General features: G+C 43.9%; 1 protein-coding gene across 1 annotated transcript in view; it reads right to left on the bottom strand.

Moving 5' to 3' along the window:
* Positions 1–1,138: 1,138 nt before the first annotated feature.
* GPR149 (G protein-coupled receptor 149) overlaps positions 1,139–21,983 on the bottom strand; it is a 40,273-nt gene continuing 19,428 nt past the window's right edge. Inside the window, exon 4 of the mRNA XM_060274193.1 lies at positions 1,139–2,534. Coding sequence (XP_060130176.1) covers positions 1,962–2,534 — 573 coding nt within the window. The 3' untranslated portion in view covers positions 1,139–1,961. The remainder of the gene's footprint in view (positions 2,535–21,983) is intronic.

The raw sequence follows: 21,983 nt of genomic DNA, 5'->3' as shown, positions 1-21,983 counted from the left end.
TTGTGTCAAAATACATGTTTCCATATTTACAAGATGTAAATACTTAAATTTTAACAAACAGTTTAGAAGTAAAAAAACCAAATTATGCAAAAAACCTCACGTGATTTGTTGTTATTTATATATGCAAATGTTTCTTAATTGATCTAAAATGTGAAACATTTCAAAATTCACCGTGTTAATGAAATGATTGCAAAGTCTTGCAATTAAGGATATCTTTTGTGTGTGTGTGTTTTAAATGTTTTATTTTTGCTCCTTAACATTTTAATTTGTGAGTAATGACAAACTGAGCAATATGTTGCATCATATTGTTTCTGACTTTTGTTCTTTGGTTCTGATTGGTCAGGGATTATCTTCCTTTCTTATTTTGGTTACCTGGTTTAATGACAGATTGATGTCATGCTAGACTTGAACGTTCATTAAAACTGGACAATCTATATGTGTTTTTTTTTTTAAACAGCTTAAACTGAACATATAAATTTTCTTCCTTTACATCCTATACTATAGCTATCATAAGAAAGGCACCCCCTTCCCCGTGTGATTAATATTGGGTGTAGGGTAGAGTTGGGACAAGCCCATGGACCCTGTCCCCTCTGTTGTGTTCTCAACTCTGCAGCCATCTATGCAATGGGGATTGAACTTCTACAGAACATAAGGAGAGACCTACTGGATCAGGCCAAAGTCCCATGTAGTCCAGTATCCCATTCTCACAGTGGCCAACCAGATGCCAATGAGAAACCCACAAGAAGGACCTGAGTGCAAAACACTCTTCCAGCTTGAGATTCCCAGCAGCTGGGATTCAGAAGCATGCTTGCTCCAACATTGGAGGTAGTACACAGCCATTATGGTCAGTATCCTTATTTGTCTTTCCCCCATTCTAATCCCCCTTTAAAGCTATCCAATTTGTGATCATCAATAGGGATGGGGAAATTGGCCCGTTTTGGTTCTCTCAATTTCTCATTTTTCCCAGTCTTAAATTCAGCTCTTTACATTTCTTCTGCAGTTTGCATGTTCATTACACACACGTGTGTGTGTGTGTGTGTGTGTGTGTGTGTGTGTGTATATATATATATATATATATATATATATATATATATATATATATGAATTTTTTCCAGCATTTCAGTGCAAATTTCTCATAATAAGCATGTTTTTGCGTGCAGTTTTGACTAATGTACACATTTTTGGAAGCAATTTCTTACAATGCAATTTTGTAGATTATTTTCACCAATGTATTGTTTTATGCACATTTCCCTCCTAATATGTGCATTTTTTGACATTTTGGGGTGGGAGAACTGCATTGCAAAATTCAAATTAGTGTGAATTTTGAAGGATGGGTGTGTTTCAGTGCTCATTTTGTTCTGAAAAGTGCAAATCTGATAGATTTGGCTTTAAACGCATACTGAATTTAATTTCTCCCCATCCCCAATCATCGCTACTGAATTCCATGGTTTATGTGCTGTGTTTGTCCTCAATCTTCCAACATTCAGCATCATGGTTTTTGAACCCTGGAGGAGCTTATTGTGACACATTTTATTATAATAAAAAAGTTTTGAAGTAAATGATTAAAAACTCTGGCCGGAAGCAGCTCTTCAAGCAGATCCTGTATATTTCCAAAGGTAGGTAGCTCATTACTGAAAACCAAAACAAATGCAATAAAGTATTAATTTAGAAAAAAAAGCATTATCTCCTCCCTTCCCTGGTAGCCCATTTAGAGCTGCTTTAAAAGCTTTGACTACAATTCTGCACGCAATTAGGCTGCTTAAATCCTGCTTAAACGATATGCAGGATTGTGACCCTTGCTGCATTATAACTTGATTTCTATCTTAAATGTGCTGACGTTTTCCATTGCCGCAGCAGTATCCTTAACTCTGATTTCATGTCCAAGCAAAAAGAAAAGAACAGAACAGAATGTATTGACTCAGAAAACCCAAATTATTCAGGTCTGAAGTAAACTGTTTATTTTAGTTGCTGGCACCGCTTTCTTCTCTTTTTCTGTATGCTTTGTTTAACATTTGTATCTCCTCTTGATAACCTTCTTTCTCCATGTGTTGCTTTTTACTATTCTGCCTATGGGCTTCCACAGTGTCGGGGATGGATATGTTAATATCGTTGTTGGGATTGTTTGACGGTATGAAGAGCGAATAGGAAGCCGTTTCCCCTAAATCGCACGAGACAAATCTGTTCTCTTTCCGGGAATAGCGCAAGGATGGAGACCGGACTTGGGTTGATGACTGGCTGATGTTGCTGATGATTGACACTGTGTCCAGAGCTTCTTCGTTGTCACAAATTTCAAGCACTTCTAAATGGATCTTGACACTCGTGTCAGCAAATGTGGTTGGAGAATCCTCAGGGTTTGGCTCATGACCCACACTCTTGGAGCGATACACTTCAATTTTCTTCGATGTGGGCGTTATTTTCTGTCCCTCCGTGCTTACCTCATACGTAGATAAAGAGAGGGTTTTTCCTGTAGGCGCATGGAGAGATACGGTCCCTTGAAATGCACACAAAGGAATTGCCAAGGAGCCACCTGAACGCTGGAAAGAAACAAAATTGTTAATATTCCTTAATGTCGCTTTGCACAAGTCAACAAGCCATTGTTAACAAACTAATTGTGCCTCACTTATTATTTTCATTGCTGAAAACTCAGCAAACCAATTAGCCCTCGCTTATTTGCATTGCTGAAAACGCACTCTTCGCTTTCTTAGATGCCATGAATTTAATCAACATTATGAAAACATGTCCCCTTTCTTAAATATCACAGTTCTTTATTGAGTTATAATACTACAATGCAAGTTCTACAAAAATGGCGTGTGATGTATTTAATAGGTACCAGTACGTGCATATGTTTAAACTTCCATTCTGTTACTGATTTGCTCTGCTCCCTCCTCTACAACCTATAGCTCATGTTCTGAGTCACTCTATAAAATGATGTTCTGTGTTCCCCTTTCACTCTAATGGGGAATCTTAAAGCTGCTATAACTTTTTTTGCCTTTTGGTCAAAGTGGGTGAAATTTACAGGCATGAGAGTGCCTTTAGAATGGATTAAGCCTGCCAAATTGTATACAGATAGGTCCAGGAGCTTTCTATGGGGGAAGTAAAAGGGATTCACTTTCCTCCATGATCCCAAAGGAGGGCAAGTGGAGTGTATTCTGTCTACATTTTTTTTAAAATTCACAGTTTCACGCTGGCTTTTCCAGTACTTGCTTATTTCCTCTGACAACCTCAAGCTATATGTCCTATCTAGAATGCTACCTGTAGAATTCTAAATAGTTCTGGGTTGTTTCATTTTCTTAAATTAAAGCAGAGCCATGTAGGAATTGGGGTTGGTTGTTTTTTGTTTACTCTTTAAATAGAGCATTTAACTTTTTTAAAAAAATAATAATCTGCTACTGTGGTTTAAAATAAATGCAGAGCTCTTCAGTGTTTTGCCGTAAACATTTTTTACACCATTGCTTGTTTCAAATCACACAGACCTAGAGAAACATAGATATATAGCGGGTCAATGAGCTATTAAGACATAGAAAAGAAAAGGAAGTCCTAATCCAACTTTGATTGGAATTAATACCCTTAAATCAACAGATATGCCGCATTATTTGGCTAAAGCACTCCTCCCTCATATGTGACCTTCTATCTTCATAACATCCCAACCCCAGAAAGTGCAAGCAATGTAAGATGCAATTAACAAAATTAGTAAAGAAATGAAAGCAAGCGGAGTACAAGAGAAATAGTGAATGGCAGTTAATAAAACCAAATTAAATCAAGTGAGCATATTAAACATGAAAAAGGCTACCTAAATAGACAGACTTCTAAAGCATCCTTGGTTGCTATGGATGACTCAAAGAGGTGGGCTACTTACGCAGTGAATGTCGGCTGTGGTTGTGAGAATGACATCTGTATTTTGGGTGGGGCAGTACTCTGGGAATGGGGGAATTGTGCGAAGAGCCTGTTGTCCTATCACTCAAGCTTGATACCACTTCCTCCAGTTCCTTGCAAGCATTTATGGTGGGGCAGCCAGAGGCAGAACCTCTGCAACACCCATAGTTCAGTGCTAAATGAAGGGTGTGCCAGAAGACTTAGACAGCCTTTGGACAACCTAACACTGAAGTTGCTGGGTAAGAAACCCAATTGAGGTTCTGATGATTTCCTTGCTCCTGCAAAGAAGCCAACTGGAATGCAATTTGCTGCTTCTGATGACAGCGTTGAATAATAATAATTTTCAGTTGTATTCTGTTCTGAAGTACAATCCTATATAATAAAGTGCAAGTGTCTCTGCATCCAGACCCTGTGTCCCTGTGTCCGCGCTACTGCGCATGTGCCCCACGGACACTGGGATTGGACACAGATACTTGACGCGCGCGCACACACACACGCTCTCCCCCCCCCAACCACTCTGCCTACCGTTTCCCTCGCAGTCCTCAGAAGAATCGCGGCCTTATCCTGGGCGCCCGCTGGCCAGCTGGACTCAGCGGAGCGCCCCGACGAAGCGGCGGCCGTGGAAGGGGCCAGCCGCCGCCCCCACGCGCCGCCGCCACAGAAAGAGGCCGAATGTTCTAGCACCCGTTTATTAAACGGGCTGAATGACACTAGTCTATTATATTGTACTTCGATTGTATATTTCTCTTTTCATATGTATTGATGTTCTTCATGGCTCTGGGGTCCTTTGGACCAAAGAGCAGTACGTATATAAATAAACCACACTATGCTACACCATGCCCCAGGCTACTGGGGCCAGAATCTCTGTTGTGGTTTGACAGGGCCACATTAGTCACTATTCATATTACGAAACTGGGAAGTAACCAAAATTTCATCAGTAAATAATTGGACTCTCGATATGCTGACGTTGGTGGCGCATGAAAAAATATTTGATTGCATGGACTTACGAAAAGACACCAATTCACAGCAGTGTGACAAGAATTTCACATTCTACTGAGGTGGATGTGAAAATGAAGGTGCTTTTTCTTAAGGCATATTGCAGGAACCTATACATGAAGCATCAACATTAAAACAAGGGGAAATGATAGAATATATGGTTCTTCTTAATGCAGGGATGGTGGACTTTCTAAGCCAGGATTTCTCGCATTGCATTCTGGGAAACCTTCTGGCAGTCACATGTCAGTGGTGGGCACTGGTGAGGGCTGATGGCCTGAGGAGAGGAACAGTGGTCTTGGGAGTGACAAGAAACAGAGAAATGCCCAAGGGTCCACATTTGGCTCCCAGGCCTGCCATTCCTCATTCCTTTCTGAATAGATTATTCAGCAGGAAAATGAACGTCAAGGACATTCCCTAATGTACCTTTACCATGCTAGCCCATATCCCGAGACTGGCCCCTGCTCCCTGCCCCCACTTTCAATAAGTGTGGGAAAGCTTGGAAAATGGATTTGTCTGTAAAAGTCAGGAAAGGGTGTCTCATTCCACAATGGAGATTGTCAAGCCAAGCAGTGAAGAAGTTTCACAATTTACTTCCAAATAATCTGTATGAGACTCGTGTACACTGCAATGCTCTAGGCAGCTGCCTAGTGTTACCTAGTGGCTGTGCAGCTGTCAGAGCTCTGGCTGTAAACATCTGGGGGATGCTTTGCGCTCAAGACTCAGACTGCATTAATGCGCACAGCCTGGAGTTTCAGTCTGAAATCCACTTAGTGCATCTGAAGCACCCAGAAAACTGAGATGAATGAAGGCTGATTGTTCTAACACAGATCAAGTCCAAAAAGTGATTATGGTTTGAGGCGTGTCTAATTAAATTTTCAGAAGACAAGACTGTATCTCACAGGCCATGCAAGAATTCTTGGTATTGTTCCAGGAGAATGAATTCTTGCTGAATAGAACAGGAACCTGTAATCACTATGGATCCGTTTTTTCTCTTGCACATTTTTTAAAAAATAAGAGATGCAGGAAATCTTTGAAAGTACTGCATTGTCTCTTTCCATTGCTTTGCTTGCCACTACCTTCCTCCCCTCTTTCCATGGTTTCCCAAAATGTAAAATTTATCAAGAAAGCCAGGGGTAGGCAACATAGTGCCTTCCAGATGTTATTACATAATCACAGAGTTGTAGAATTGGGAGGGACCCCCAGGGTCATCTAGTCCAACCCTCTGCAAGGCAGGAATCTCAACTAAAGCATCCATGAGAGATGACCATCCAACCTAAGAACCTAAAGTAAAACTTAAGTCTTCAAAGGTATACAGTTTCTTTAGAGCATAATTTTTACACCACATTTGCGTTGATTTTAGCTCAAGGTAGTACGAGACCAACTTGATGGTGACCACTAACTTAGATGGCATTCAAAGATGATTTGTTTGTGAGGATGAGGCTACTAGCCATGATGGCTATCCTCTGCTTCCACAATGGAGAGGCACTAATGTTTCTGAATACCAGTTGCTGTAAACTGCAGGAGTGGAGCGTGCTATTGTTCTTGCAGGCTGCCCACAGGCGTGTGGTTGGCTACTGTGAGAACATGCTACTGGTTTAGATGATCCAGCAATGCTCTTCTTTCTTCTTATGCTGTACTGATTTTTTGGATCTTTCATGTAGCCTACCCTAATTTGGTGAGACACTGCAGCTCAGAACTTGAGCACATCTGCAGCACATGTTCAATCCCTGGCATCTCCAGATAAGGCTGGAAAAGATCCCTGCCTGAAACCTGCGAGAGCCACTGCCAGTCAGTTTAGACAGTGCTGAGCTATACAATCATAGAATTGTAGAGTTGGAAGGGGCCTTGAGAGTCACCTATTCCAACCCCCTACAACGCAAGAGTCAAAGCTAGGTGGTCCAATGACAGGACTTGGTAGAAGGCAGCTTCCTAGGTTCCATATTTCATAATTCAGCACTTTTTCTAACTTCATGTCTTTGAATTAAGGCCACTTAGCTAACCACCACAGGATTTCCTTGCATTCTGGCCTTTAAACTGACCATTAACTTGGTTGCCTTTAGCTAGCAAAGTCATGTGAAAATGATGTTCCAGTGAATCTACCGGTGACTCTTGATTTTGGCTTGAGGCTGAGTAGACATGGAATCCAACCTTCCCCTGCTCTTCAATGCATAGACCTTGTGTCCAAACCCCCTTGCTTTTCAATGGGTAGACCTGATGCCCCCAAATCATTATGCCTTTTTCATGAGTAGACCAGGCATCCAAATATCCCTGCTCTCTGAAAATCCCTGTCCCCTTGTAGCCTGGATTGTGTTGACTCAAGTACTGGACTTTGCCTCAAGGGCTGATTCCTGACCTCATCAGCTTTGTAAATGGGTGTAGCGAGGATTTATGTTAGCGGAACAGGATTTTTGCTGTGGGAGGCAGAACCGAGCTATCTGCGACATGATTGGTCAGTTATTTAAGTATTTTTATTTACTTACGGTAATTGGTTTAAGGGTGGCAGCTGCCCCACACACCCCGCCCCTTGGCTACACTCATGGCTCTCTTCAAGTACTAGAATGTTTTATTTAATTCCAGCTGTATTGATTCTGGAATGTTTAATTACGAAAAGGGGTTCCTGTTTCTAAATCACTCCTTTTAGTGAATATTAGGTGAGCGCTGAGCCAAAGGTTGCCATGAACTAAGTAACTGATACGCCTCATTTCTACCCTCCCAGCACTTTCTTCTCCTTTCCATACCCAGCTTTGAGACGGCTGTTTTCTGTACCTAGAAGGATGCCTGATTTTCTAGTGGGTCCTGTACTACTGCCTGTAGGACCAATGCAGACAAGTTGTTAGGGTGGCAACTTACATTAATTAGATAAAAGTGTTATAGAAAAATAGAATTTTAAGATACGATATAATAAGAGATATAATATGTTAGACAAGTTAATGAGAGTTATGAGATGTTTAGATAATTTTTAAAATAGATGGAATAAGATGTGGAAAGTACTAAGGATGTTATATTTTGAAACACAGTTGAGAGAGAAAGGAAGGAGGAAGTCAACAAGTTTAGAAATAAAGTTAGAATAAGATTATTGTTTTTGTATTTTGTATTTCTTTTTAATGTATTTTTGTATTGTGGTGTTTTTTTGTATTTTGTATTTTGTACTGTGTTTGTTGTGTGTTTGTTTAATGTTTGCAAAACCAATAAATATATTGGGGGGGGGGAAGAAACTTACATTAATAATCTCCACTTAATGAACATAGAATCATAGAACCGTAGGGCTAGAAGAGACCCCAAGGGTCCTCTCTGCTCTAACCGCTATGGCCTTGTTCCTTGAGGAAAGGCATACAGGCAGGTGTAAAAAGTACAACATGCTCAATATGGTGGAGGATTTTGAAGGATTTTTAGTTCTCACTGGGTAGAGCTTCCTTGCCTTTTCTTCTTTTTCAGAATTTGATGAGATATTGATGTGAGGGATAGCTTGCTTCTCAACAGAATGCTTTTACGGAACCGACTCTCGCTAGGTTTCCCCAGCCTCTTGGGACAACTGAGAATCTCCACAAATTGCTTTAGGAAGCTTTGCCGTATTTTCTCTCGACTTGCCATCTCTTCTTCTGACTGCTGCGAGCGACTTATTTCAAGAGGCTCTGCTACGCACATCAAACTCATTTAGGTATACAACAAATTGAAGGAAACAAGATTGCCTGTGCGTTGTGCCCCCTTAGACGAGCTTTTCTGCTGCTGCTGATAACTACAGGTTGAGACAAATAAGCCACAGCGCAGCTTACCAGATTGCCGGCAAAGACGTCAGAAAACGGCACACTCTCAATTGATGTATAGACCTAGAGACTAAAGTCGTTCGCTCCTCACACTGTATTGGTGTGCTATATTCATTTGCTCAGGCATAGCAACATTTGCCGTAAATATAATAGGTTCCTACATTTCCTGGGAGGATAGGGAACTGCTGTGCCTTTAAGAACTGCACTGAAAGGAAAATTCCATCAGGCACAGCTTTTCTCTCCTATAATAAACTTTATCTGTCTGCCCCAAAGCTGCCTACATTTAGTTTCCTGAAATTCTTAGAGGTTCGTCTTCCAGGATCATTTTCAATACACTTTTAAAAGGGGGACATATTGAACTCACCACTACGAGAAGCATTTTGAAGGGTGATGTAGCACACCAAAAATAGGATAGGGATTCTGCAAACAAACTATCCATTTCCGTAGCCAAAAACCCCATGCAAAGGTCAGAGAAGGTACCTAAATTTAGCTTTTATGACTTCTCTTGGAATGTTTTCTGGTTTTCCTTTTAATGTGAATTTGCTTCCAGATGTAAATGCCGACATTGTTCTGCCCTATCACTGGTTTCCATACAATCTGGGGTGGCCTCTTGTATTCCTGTTCCTCCAGAAGGAGATCCAAATTTATTATAGGCTTTTTAGAAAAGACAGCAATTATGCTCTGTGTGCGTCTGTGTGTACGCGCTGGCGCTTTTTAGAGACTTGGAATACTATTTATTGCTAAGGAGGAGAGAGAACAGGAAGCATGTTGCATGCATACTAAAAATAATGTTTTAGCTTACATTCCTTTGAAATTATTTGGAGGACAAACTTGATGCAGTTTATAACTGGTTTTGTCCTACTGTTTCCCTTGTGGAAATAGGCTTGTTAGATATTTAATAAGCTCATTGTTAATAATCCATAAACATCTATCCAGCCACAATCCCCCAGTTCCACCCAGATTGATATCTTGTTATCTACTTTTAGTTACTTCTCCTACTCTGCATACTCCTATCTCAGTAGTCGTAGTCACATGATATAGCCACATTTAGTGCATGCATGGTCTTGTCTCACATCCCACATATCCAGTCTAATATCTGGACAGAACCTGTATGAGTACAACTGCATAGACAATCAAGGATCCTCAAGATATTTCTCAAAAGCCACCGCTTTCAAGACAGGGCCACCCAACATCAAAGAAATCACCTGGGAGAAATCTCAGGTGATTGTTTGGACACATGCATACATACACACCTACACACACATATAAAAATGCCCCCTTTCTGGGAGAGATTAGTAATATCCTGAGTGAGGTAAGAATGTTTGCAAACCTTGAAGGGTTTCACTGCTGAAATTCCATGGGCTCTCTGCAACCAAGCTGTGCTCAGAGTAGACCTACTGAAATGTATGTCCCTAAATTAGCCATGCCCATGCATTTCACTGGGTCTACTTTGAATCTGAAGTGGTTGGATACAGCCCCATGTTCTCAATACTTGTGCAGAAACAACAATAACCTCTGGTGCCTGCTGCTGTCGCCGCCGCCGCTGCCGCAGCTGGGTAGACTCACAAGCCTCCTATTGTCACATACCCCTCCCTCCAGCAGCCATTTCAATTCATGTGATTCTCTGTTTCAGACAAGAACAGGTATTCTAGCCACAAAAAACTGCTCTGGTAGGCAAATAACATCCTCTTAAGCCACGGCACATGTGAAAGTTACAGTTATCAGGTGAGGAGGATAGCACACCAAGCTGCTATAGAATACCTGAGATGAAAATCAAGCGACTCAACAGGACATCCACCCATTAGTAAAGACATCAGGAGAACTCCACAAGTTGCATTGTTTTGCAATAAGATTTGGAATAGATGGCCATTGTAAGCTTATGACTGCATGAAAACTTGACCTGATAAGAACATAAGAGCCCAAAGGCCCATCTAACATCCTTTTCTCACAGTGGCCAACCAGGTGCCTATGGGAAGCCTGCAGGCTGAACCTGAGGGTGACACCACTCTGTCTATCTGATATTCCCAACAACCAGCATACTGAATGGCAGTGGAGATAGAACATAGCCATTGCGGCTGGTAGTCATTGATAGCCTAATATCTTCCATGAATTTGTCTAACCCTCTTTTCAAGCCATCCAGTCTGGTGGCCATCAAAACATCATGTGGGAGTGAGTTCCATAGTCCATATGGACATGAGAAACCTTTCCTATTTGCTCAGGCTCTTTTAAAATGTATATATTTTATCCCGTTCTTAGTTTGCTGGCTGTTTATTTTGCCTTGTTATATTTTGTTATGTTTCTTTGTTTGTTCTGAGAGTTGTACACTGCCCTAGGATCTTTTTGTTGAAGGTGGTTCAGAGATACTCTAAACAGAAATTTAATCTTTGGCCTGAATGCATTTGCATAGATATATTTTAAATTAAAATGGAATTTTGTGCCTGAAAATGTTGAGAGTACAACTTGTGTATTTCCCCACCAACAGTTCATGCAAAGTATTTATTTCAAACCTCGAAATACTGCACTCAACTGATTGAGGGCCAATTCACTTAATCTGTTATGGTGACCTTCGAAACATCAACGCCTACCCATGCTGTGCTTTCTGAGTTAATGGAGGATTATCTTGACTGTCTGAAACTCATATTTCTTCCCTGTCATTGTTTTCCAGCATTATTCCAGCTTTTGCTTTTAGAATGCTTATGTATTCCGTACTGAGAACAAGGTCAGACAACAGGCCGTAACATTCATCCTTCAACATCATGTGAAATAAGCAATTTAAATGGTGACAACGATAAGTGTTTTGTTATGAATTGCACCACAAAGGAAAATTTATAATGGGTGCTACAAAACTGCCTTGCTTAGGCTCCTATTTGTCATAGAAAATGGAGAGCAGGAATTACAGATTTTCCGTAATTGGCTAAGAGGACGACCACTTGCATGAAAAGTCAGCAGTCAGTCTCTTGAGTTCAGTTGGGTTTTGTAAGGGTGCTGTTGTGGCTACTCTTGAGTAACAACGTCCGAGTCTGCTCTGTCTTTAAGAGCTTTATTGTGCATAGTATTTACAGTGCAAAGATAGCAGAAAACATGACCTCTCAGTCACTCGCAGAATCCGGGAGTGGACGTTTCTGGCTATGGGACCAGCATAAGCGTTTGGGCACCCCGGAACGCCTTCTCCCGACCTTACGTTTGGTGGCACGCCTTAATTCATGGACTATATGGAACTTGCTGACCTGACCAGAAGACTACGTGACCGGGGAGAAGAGAAGACAGAAGAAGAATGGAAGAAATTTAGAGTGTATTATAAAAAATACTAGTCTCATTCAGCCCGTTAAGAAAACGGGCGCTAGAGGTGCGACGGGGCCGCGGCCTTCCCTCCCTTTCTGCGCTCGGCCACGGGGCGCGCCGGGAACGCAATTAAACAAAGCGCTCTCCCGTCGTGTCCCGCGGCCGAGCGCAGAGAGGGAGGGAAGGCCGCGGCCCCACCGCTCCTCCCACGGGCCAGGTAGGGTTGTCAGGAGGAGGCGGCGGCGGACCAAGATGGCGGCATCGGGCTCCGGGGCCGCGGCGGCAGGAGCCCGGTCCGGCTCTCGCCGCGGCCCCAGGGCCCGATGCCACCATCTTGGTCCACCGCCGCAGGGGAACGGGAGGCAGAGGGTTGAGGGGGGAGATATCGCTGTGTGTGTACGTCCCGCCTCTTCGTCCAGTCCCTGTGTCCGTGGGGCACATGCGCATTAGCGCAAACCCAGGGACACAAGGAATACTGGACGCAGAGACATAGGGACTTTATTATATAGGATTGTAAAATTGATATATGAAGAGAAATATAAGCAATTGAGTATGTTGCAGGTTGAGAATTAAGGGAGAGATCTTTAAAATATAGATTAGAATTATATAATGGATGTTAAAGTATAAAGAAAATGGGGTAATGGTAATTATAGATATAAAATATGAATAGAACTTGCGTGAAAGGATATGCAATGAATCGCTATATAGGGGGCACGCGGAAGTCCAGGAATGAAATTAAGTTAGAATTAATTATTATTTTGATTGGTAAATTTTTTTTTTCTTGTGCGGATTATTTGAATGTTCGATTATGGTAAGATATGTTATTGTTCCTTTTCTTTATAAAAATTTCTTAATAAAAATATATTTTTAAAAAAATTGAATGATGCCGTGGGCAACACTGGCCTCTGTCCCTCTTTCCTTCACTCCCTCCTCTGATGCCCCTCTCGCATCTCTGCCTCCCAAAGGCTTGCACAGCTGCTTATTGCAGCAGCCCTGCCTACAAGCTCCCCAGGCAAATGGTGCCTCTGGGAGGCACCTCTCTTTGGGGCGGGGCAGCTCAGAAACCAGGGGGACTCCCAAGGGGAGAGGAGAGGAGGGTGAGGGACCCCTCCACAAGAGAGGGTGTTTGACTGTTAAATGTGATTTGGAAAATGAAAATCAATAAGGGGGGGGGAAGCCCATGAGATAATGTTTAGGAAAAATGATAAGGTATAAAATTTTTAGTGTTTGATGTGTGTTAGTATTTAGTGTGTATTATTTTGTTTATCAATAATGTATGTTTAGATAGATAGTTGGGTGGACACTCGCCTGCATCTCTCCTTGTCATCCTAGAGCCTCTTGGTGGCAGGGGGAGGTTCTGTGGGGAGGGAGGGTGGGGTGGGGACAAACCCAATTATAAAATGGACCACCTTCGACTGCCCACTTCTCATGGATCTCTCTCGTGGCAGGAGGGGGCTCGTGGAGGGGGGGGTTAGAAGAAGGGGGATAATATGTTGTGTATGTTTTTCTTTATTATGTAAAATCAATAAAAATTTATTATGAAAAAAAGAGAGAGGGTGTTTGAAAAAGGGTGAGATGCTGCCAGCTCTGCAGGCAAGGGGTGACATAACTGGGTTCCTGAGCCCCACAGGGGTGGTGCAGAAAGAATGCAGTTGGTCAAGGGAACCGTGGACTCAAAAAGGTCCCAAATTTCTCATGTATATGATTGCTTTAGAGAAGGAAGTGGTCTATGGCTACAGTCCTATATACTCTTACCTAGCAGTTAGTTCCATGGAACTCAGTAGGATTTATTTATGAGGAGACGTGTAGAATTTCATTGTACAGTAGTAGTGAGCATAGCAGGGGACTGGTTGTTCTTGATTAAAATAGAATGAAATATATGGCCTGCAGCCATTTTTTTTCCAACCCTCAGGGCATACCTGCCAAGTTGCTGTCGGAGAAATAAGGGACCGGGCGGAAGTAGCAGACCGGAAGTAGTGCTGCCGCCATTTTGGAACTGGGCGGAGCATGCTCAGAAGTGACTTTTGATGCTGCTTTGCCCAGTTCCAAAATGGCTGCTGCGCCAGAATAAACCGGAAAAAACAAAAAAAAATCCATTTTTTCAGCTAGGAACACCTGGAAAAATGGGGATTTCCTGGGGAATACAGGAGACTTGGCAGCTATGCCCTCAGGGTCGCCTTCCACCCATCAGCCATTCAGTGAGAGGGAAAGGGGTTTTAGTATGATGGAAAGCATGCAATGGCAGCTATGTCCTCTGCAAAAATAAATAAATAAATAAATATTTTTTAAAGAAAAAATAGCAATAAGCAATGCTATCAGAAGAGAAGTAGATATGTGTTTCTTGAAAAAAAATCAAAAAGTGTCCATACATTTTGCTTGCAGTTCAGTTGTACAGTGGTACCTCGGGTTATAAACACCTCAAGTTACAAACACTTCTGGTTACAGACTCTGCTAACCTTGGGTTAAGAATTTTGCCCCAAGATGAGAACAGAAATCACACGGCAGCGGCAAAGGGAGGCCCCATTAGCTAAAGTGTTACCTCAGGTTAAGAACGGTTTTAGGTTAAGAACAGACCTCCAGAACAAATTATGTTTGTAACCAGAGGTATCACTGTACATGCTTCTAGGATTACTGAGGGTTTGAGCAGTCAGAAAAGATAAAGGTGTTGAAGAGCTTTTTAAAAACTGATTTTATAAATAATAATAAACAGTATATAGAGAAAATTGAAGACAAGGCTGTAGCTTTAGCTTGTACACACAGGTACACACACAACTCTGAATGGCTCACTAAATCACTTATAGCTCTTTTGTTTGCTCCTAAGAACATAACCGGGTGCCAGAACGATCCTAGGTTTGCCTACAATTGACAGAGGAAACTCAAGAAAACCTAGCGAGGAGTATATATGCCTGCTCCAATGGATTTAATGAAAATCAAAGATGGAAAAGAAAATCAGAGTTACTATGTGTGTGTGTGATTGTGTGTCAGTTTGTCACTGGTGCTCAACCCCCAAACACCTTTCTACTGTTATAATGTGGCCCTCAGGCTGAAAAAGGTTCTTTGCCTCTGCTTCAAATATTTAAGGTATGTTCGTGTGTAACTTTGATCACACATGGGCCTAAGCAAGATTAGAGCCATGGTCCTTCAAGGCCAGATACCACAATCAATTGATCAGCCTCGGAGGTCTAATATCACTCATCTGTCTTAGTTAGTTACATGCTGCCTCTAGATCCCAGCGGGATATCACTGCTTGAGACAGTCGCCTCAGGCTCCCTCATGGTAAGGCCAGGCCTGGCTTCACCTGCCTTTCGATTTCTGCATCACCACCCTTTGTCCACTCTTTTCCATGATGTTGATCCAACTCCCCAAACAAATCCATTTTGGTAGCCACAAACAGCCTCGATATGAAAACAGCTAAACCCACTGGGGCCAGCCTTTGACTCCTTGGAGACACTCCTGTCATAAACATCCTGTGAATATTGGGAACAATTGGATAGGTGCTTTCTGTTTCCGGATGACTGCCTGACTCAACAATGGATATAGCTAAAAAATCTCACACAGCCCCTTGAGGATGCTTTGGATAAATGAGGCTACAGTATATTTATGTTTTGAGTGCAGCTTGAGAATGGTCCAATGGCTTCTGATGCAATGCCATTGCTGAAGCTAAACTACTGTAGTCAGTGCCTAGGTGACAGAACTTTTTGGAATCCTATGTGCACTCTGTCAGGGCTCTCTTTTTTGTACTCCACAAAAGCTTATGCCGTTATACACGTGTTAGTCTTTGGGATACCACAAGACTTTTTTGTGCTCCCTAATTTCATGAGTTCATTTTGGGTGGAAGAAGGGGGGTGAAATATACTCGGAGTCGAGAGTGAATTTCATGCTCTTTATTCAGCTCATATTCATCAAGGAGAAGAAGAGAAGACGAATGGCTCTTTTCCCAAAACCATCTGCTTATATACATTATTTACACAATGGGCCTTGCGTGATTGGCTACTTCAGGGCTACACCTGTGGGCCAATTATATTGTGGATTGACTTCTGCCTGCAGCCTGATTGGCTGCTCCTACAGGCCAATCAGGTAGCAGATTCACTTCTGCCAGCCGCCTGATTGGCTGCTCCCGCAGGCCAATCAGGTTGCGGATTCACTTCCACCTGGAGTTGGATTGGGTAGCTCCCGCTGATTCTGAATCCTATTGTTCTAGGATTCAGCTCAGTACATAACACCCCTCCCCTCTAAGTTCCAGTCCTGCCCGGGAAGTTGCATTCGTAGTCCCCAAGGTCTGCTGGCCGCCTCCGTGTGCGTTGTGGCCTGGGGTGTTCCTTGGTCAGGGGTTCTGGTTCTGGCTCGTGTTCCGAGGCTGCTGGCTGTGCCGGGGCTGTCTGGTCTGGCGCCACTGAACCACTAGGTTGTGACTCTGGTTCCGGTGTCCTTCCAGCCTCGGGGCGCCCCTCTGTGCCTACTGCTTCTGCTTCCCCTGCCCACCCCTCTCGCTCTACAGGCCTCACTGCCCTGCTGTCCCCTTGGGACCCCTCTGTCCCGCTCTCCTCCCGGGTTCCTCCTGGGAATCGTCGCCGTAGCTGGTCGCAGTGGCGGCGCCAACATTGCCCCCCTTCCGTTAGTACCTCGTACGACACGGGACCGGTCACCTTGGTGACTGTGGCGGGTACCCATGCTGGGCCTGCCCCAAAATTCTTTGCATACACTGGGTCCTGGGCCACAAATGTCCGGGGGTTCCTGCCTTTCCCCACCACTACCTCATCCTGAGCTCTATCGGGGTGAAGTCGGTCCAGTCTAGTTGCAAGGCGCCGGCCCATGAGTAGTTCAGCTGGGCTCCGGCCCGTCGTTGTGCTTGGGGTGCTGTGCTGTGCTAGAAGAAATGCGGCAAGGCGGTATTCCCAGTCCCCTTGTGTTATGCGGCGGAGGCTGTCCTTGGTGGTCCGCACCATGCGCTCCGCTTGGCCATTGGTGGCAGGGTGGAATGGTGCTGAGCGGATGTGGCGGATGGCGTTCTGCGCTGTGAAGGTCTGGAACTCCTCTGACGTGAATGCGGTTCCATTGTCCGAGACGAGGGTGTCAGGGAGCCCGTGGGTTGCAAACAGCTTACGTAGTACCCGGATGGCTGCCGCCATAGAAGTGGACGGTACCAGTGCGACCTCCAGCCATTTGGTGTAGGAATCCACCACTATGAAGAATGTTTTTCCCTGGAAGGGGCCAGCGAAGTCCACGTGCAAGCGTGACCATGGATGTCGGGCGGACTCCCAGGGCTGGACTGGGGCCCTTGGGGGATCCGGGCGGGATTCTTGGCAGGTCTGGCAGTGTTGGACCCAGGCCTCTATCTCTCTGTCAATCCCCGGCCACCACACATAACTCCTGGCAAGGGCCTTCATCCTCACTACCCCTGGGTGTGTCTCGTGTAGGGCTGTGAGGACCCTTCGTCGCCAGTGAAATATACTCGGAGTCGAGAGTGAATTTCATGCTCTTTATTCAGCTCATATTCATCAAGGAGAAGAAGAGAAGACGAATGGCTCTTTTCCCAAAACCATCTGCTTATATACATTATTTACACAATGGGCCTTGCGTGATTGGCTACTTCAGGGCTACACCTGTGGGCCAATTATATTGTGGATTGACTTCTGCCTGCAGCCTGATTGGCTGCTCCTACAGGCCAATCAGGTAGCAGATTCACTTCTGCCAGCCGCCTGATTGGCTGCTCCCGCAGGCCAATCAGGTTGCGGATTCACTTCCACCTGGAGTTGGATTGGGTAGCTCCCGCTGATTCTGAATCCTATTGTTCTAGGATTCAGCTCAGTACATAACAGGGGGCATCTTTTAAGAACTGCCACCAGGTCCCCCAATCTCCTTGCCCCTCTGTGTTAGAAGAACAGAGTGCTTGCAGCAGATAAGGAATCAACTGGAACTCATTTCAAACAATGGTTCCTTCATATATGCTTGTATCTTCACCATTCAAAAGCTCTTCCTCTCCCCGCCGCGAGTTGTGTTTGCAGCCTGGAGAAGATTCTCTCTCCCTTTTCACCACGCTCAGATGTCTGGATTTTCATCTCAGAAAAATCAGCTCAGTGATTTACATGTGCCTGCAGTGACGCACCCCCTCAAGGCTTGCTCTCTGTTTTCTTTTGCATTCCAATAAGTGTCTGTCTGTGTGTGTTTTGCAGAAGTGGAACTAATCGCTGATTCTCACTGTGAAGTCATTAAGGCTCTGAAAGCTGAGACGGGAGGTCTCATTAATTTTCCAGGATTCAACACCGGATAGCTCTATGTCATTGTAAGAGGACATCCTGGAGTGAAAAGGAAATCCAAGTCTGTAGTTTTGTTGCTGCAGTTTGGGCAGCTCACGTAACATGCCCGTGATGCTGTTTATTAAAAGATTTTCATTTCAGTAACCCACTTGGCACAGATACCATTTGGCACAGACATTTATTGTTTAATGCTGTACTGTTTTAATATTCAGTTGGAAGCCGCCCAGAGTGGCTGGGGAAACCCAGCCAGATGGGTGGGGTATAAATAAATTATTATTATTATTATTATTATTATTATTATTATTATATTATCACCACACATCATTTCTCCTGTTTGGATGCTACTGTTGATCACAAAAGACTACAAGGAAACAACATACTGTACAAGATGTGTGCTTGTCGAGGGGGTTTGCAAAGATCCGGTGCTCTTGCTCAGAAACAACAAAGTAACTTTTTATTTCTTGGAGTCTTCTTTACTCTCCAGGCTAGTCTAGAGATTAGAATAATTGGACAACCTAGCTTCACAGCATGCACATCACATGTATGGACAAGTGTTAGAAGATAATAAATAAATTATCTTAAGGACAAAGGAAGCTGCCTTATATTGAAAAAAAAACCAATGGTCGATCTAGGTCAGTATATATAGAATCATAGAATTGTATAGTTGGAAGGGACCCTTGAGGATCAACCCCCTGCAAAGCAGGAATCACAACTAGATCATATATGACCGATGGCCACCCAACATCTGATTAGAAACATCCAAGGAAGTACAGTCCACCACTTCTCATGGGAGTCTGTTCCACTGTCAGAAAGTTCTTCCTGGTGTTTAGAGAATCTCCTTTCTGGATAAGGCCTTTCCTTTTCTGGAATGTATGTGAACTATCAGTCTATACAGTAACGTGTCTGAAATTAGAACCCTGACACTAGTGATTCTTTTGGACCTCTCAGCAGCTTTACATTCTGTCGACATTGTTGATATTCTGGAGCACTTCACCAGAATGGCCTGGGTGTGTGTGTGTGTGTGTGTGTGTGTGCGCGCGCGCGCGCTACATTTAAGCACATCTAGTTGTTCTGGAAGGCTGCCCCACCTGTGTCCTGTGAGTTCCCACAATGATCCATCTTGTCTCTCAGCTGGGCTGCTGCTCAGTTTTAAAAAACATGCTTTTGTATTGTAATGCTACTTCTCGGTTGAGTTTTTCCATGACAACATTGATTTATATGTTTAACAAGTCATTTTTAATCATCTGTGCTTGGTTTTCTTGGGATCCCATTGGGATAGAAATGGCAGATTATTAAGTTCTATAATTTGCAATGGCCTGTGGTTACAAGCAATAAATATTTATCGGGGGGAAATTAAGCCCTCTAAAACCAACAGATAAATTACATTTAGAAATGATCTGGAACACACTTTGTTTGCTTTTTCTTACAGATTAAATTGTGAGTACACTGTGATAGGACTGCGAAACTGCAAACATATGTGCATTTACCTATAAGTAAGTCCCACTGAAGTTAGTGGAGCTTACTTCTGAGTAGAGATACATAGGATTGTGCTGAGCCATTTTAATAACAAACTAGTTACAATGCAAGTAGAGCTGAAAATTATTAAACCACGAGCATGTTTTTTGCTCTTTTTTTCATGTGTGACAACCAGAGTTGTGCTGAAATCTCTCCTCCAGTTTCTTGAAAGTTTGCTTCCTCTGAGAATTGAGGATTCTATTTCTCATCTGCAGGGAGTTTTAGAATTTCTGGGGGAGTGGGGTTTTGAACCTGCCTTATTGTGGCAAGGCCGTGAGAGGGAAAGTGTGTTTCTTTTCATTAAACATTTATCCAGTGCTCTGCAGTAATGCTTCCTGACTGGGAAAAAAGTCCTATGGGAGGAATTGCCTCGTGACAGCTTCTCCTGGGCTTTGACTGAAGTGTGGACACTTGGAAAGGTTGCAAAGTGTAGACCCCTGGGGATACAGGGCTGCACTCACATTCTCTCAAAATCTGCTCCAGAGAATCAGGATAAGTATGTGCCTCAAATACTTTTGTGTATGTACCATAGCTGCCAAGTCCGGGTCGTAAAGATCCGGGATCGGCAGTGCGCGCATGACCGGAAGTTGCGTGACACAACTTCCGGTGGCGCTTCGCCCTTCTATGGGTATCAGAAAATGGCGGCGCCGGCGCCGGAAGTCGCTTCCGCGCATGACCGGAAACACGTAAAAGCGACTTCCGGCACCGGCGCCGCCATTTTCTGATGCCCATAGAAGGGCAAAGCGCCACCGGAAGTCGCATCACGCAACTTCCGGTCATGCGCGGAAGTGACTTCCGGCGCCGGCGCCGCCATTTTCTGGTGCCCATAGAAGGGCAAGCGGCACCAGAAAAATGCCCGGGTAATTCTCCTCCATTCATAGCTGCCAAGTGTCCCGATTTAAGGGACAATACCGGGATTTTCCGCTAAACGGGAGACCGCCGGGAAACGGTAAGAAAAAAGGGGTTTTCCCGGCGGATACGGGATACTTGGCAGCTATGGTATGTACTTCCTGGCCCTGTATGTGCCCTGTGGACACATTACTCTTGCTGGATTGTGAGCATTAAAAGATAACCATAGGGTTGCCTCCAGTTCCAGCACAGACCCATTGGAAATAATGGACACAGCTAACTTAGGTCCATTTATTCCAGTGAGTCTGCTCTGAGTAGGACTAGCATTGGTTAAAGCCTACCGTCACCAGTGTCAAAGAAATGGTTCTTCAACATCAACTTCGTTGGACTGGTCATGTTGTTTGGCTGCCTGATTATTGTCTTCCAAAGCAACTACTCTATTCCGAACTAAAAAATAGAAAGCGTAATGCCGGTGGTCAACAAAAGAGCTTTAAAGACTCTCTCAAGGCAAATCTTTAAAAATGTAGTATAAACACTGACAACTGAGAAACACTGGCCTGCGAGTGCTCCAGTTGGAGAACAAAGGTGTCATGAGCTTTGAAGACGCTTGAGCTCAGGATGAAAGGGAGAAACGTGCTAAGAGGAAGGCACATTTGGCAAACCAGATGGTTGGACAGTGTTCTCGAAGCTACGAACATGAGTTTGACCAAACTGCGGGAGGCAGTGCAAGACAGGAGTGCCTGGCATGCTCTGGTCCATGGAGTCACAAAGAGTCGGACATGACTAAACGACTAAACAACAACAACACCATGATCAACTCCCACCCAGAAAACTATGTCCCCACTGTGGAAGGACGTGTTGATCCAGAACTGGCCTCCACAGTCCCTTACGGACCCACTGTTAAAACCGTGTTTATGGAAGGCAATCTTACTTGGCTACGAGTGATCGCCAAAGAAGAACAACCCATAGTGCTGAAGTTATCTAAGAATGCCCACCATCAGCACTGCACAGCCAACAGGTGGGAGAGCCACAAAACAGGTGGCTTCCATCTACCTCCAGCTCTGTGTTTCTGCTGTACCACATTTGGAGCCATTGGACTGTCATGCTGGCATGAAAACATAGCCTTCACACTTAATTGACACCTGGCCGGTCGGAACTCTATTTCTAGGTAGAGGGAACAGGGATAGCTGCTGGGCCAACACAGGCAGAAGTACCCTGACAACAGCAACATTGATGGGGAAACCATGAAAAAAAGAATTTGTGTTCGTGTGTGGCAAGGTTCAGTTACTATTTCCATGCACAGGGAGGATTTAGGCTATTTGTGAGTCAGTGGCCGTTTCTGTTGTCTGTTTCCAGTAAAATGATCAGGGCTGAGCATTTTGAAACTGCCCCTGTCCTTGATTTGTGCATGGCACAAACCAGACAGTGGCGCCCGCCCTGTGGAATG

This window comes from Zootoca vivipara, chromosome 5 (genome assembly GCF_963506605.1).
Source record: "Zootoca vivipara chromosome 5, rZooViv1.1, whole genome shotgun sequence".
NCBI classification, from domain to species: domain Eukaryota; kingdom Metazoa; phylum Chordata; class Lepidosauria; order Squamata; family Lacertidae; genus Zootoca; species Zootoca vivipara.
Note: the sequence above shows the minus strand (reverse complement) of the source record. Positions and strands in the feature narration are given on the sequence as shown.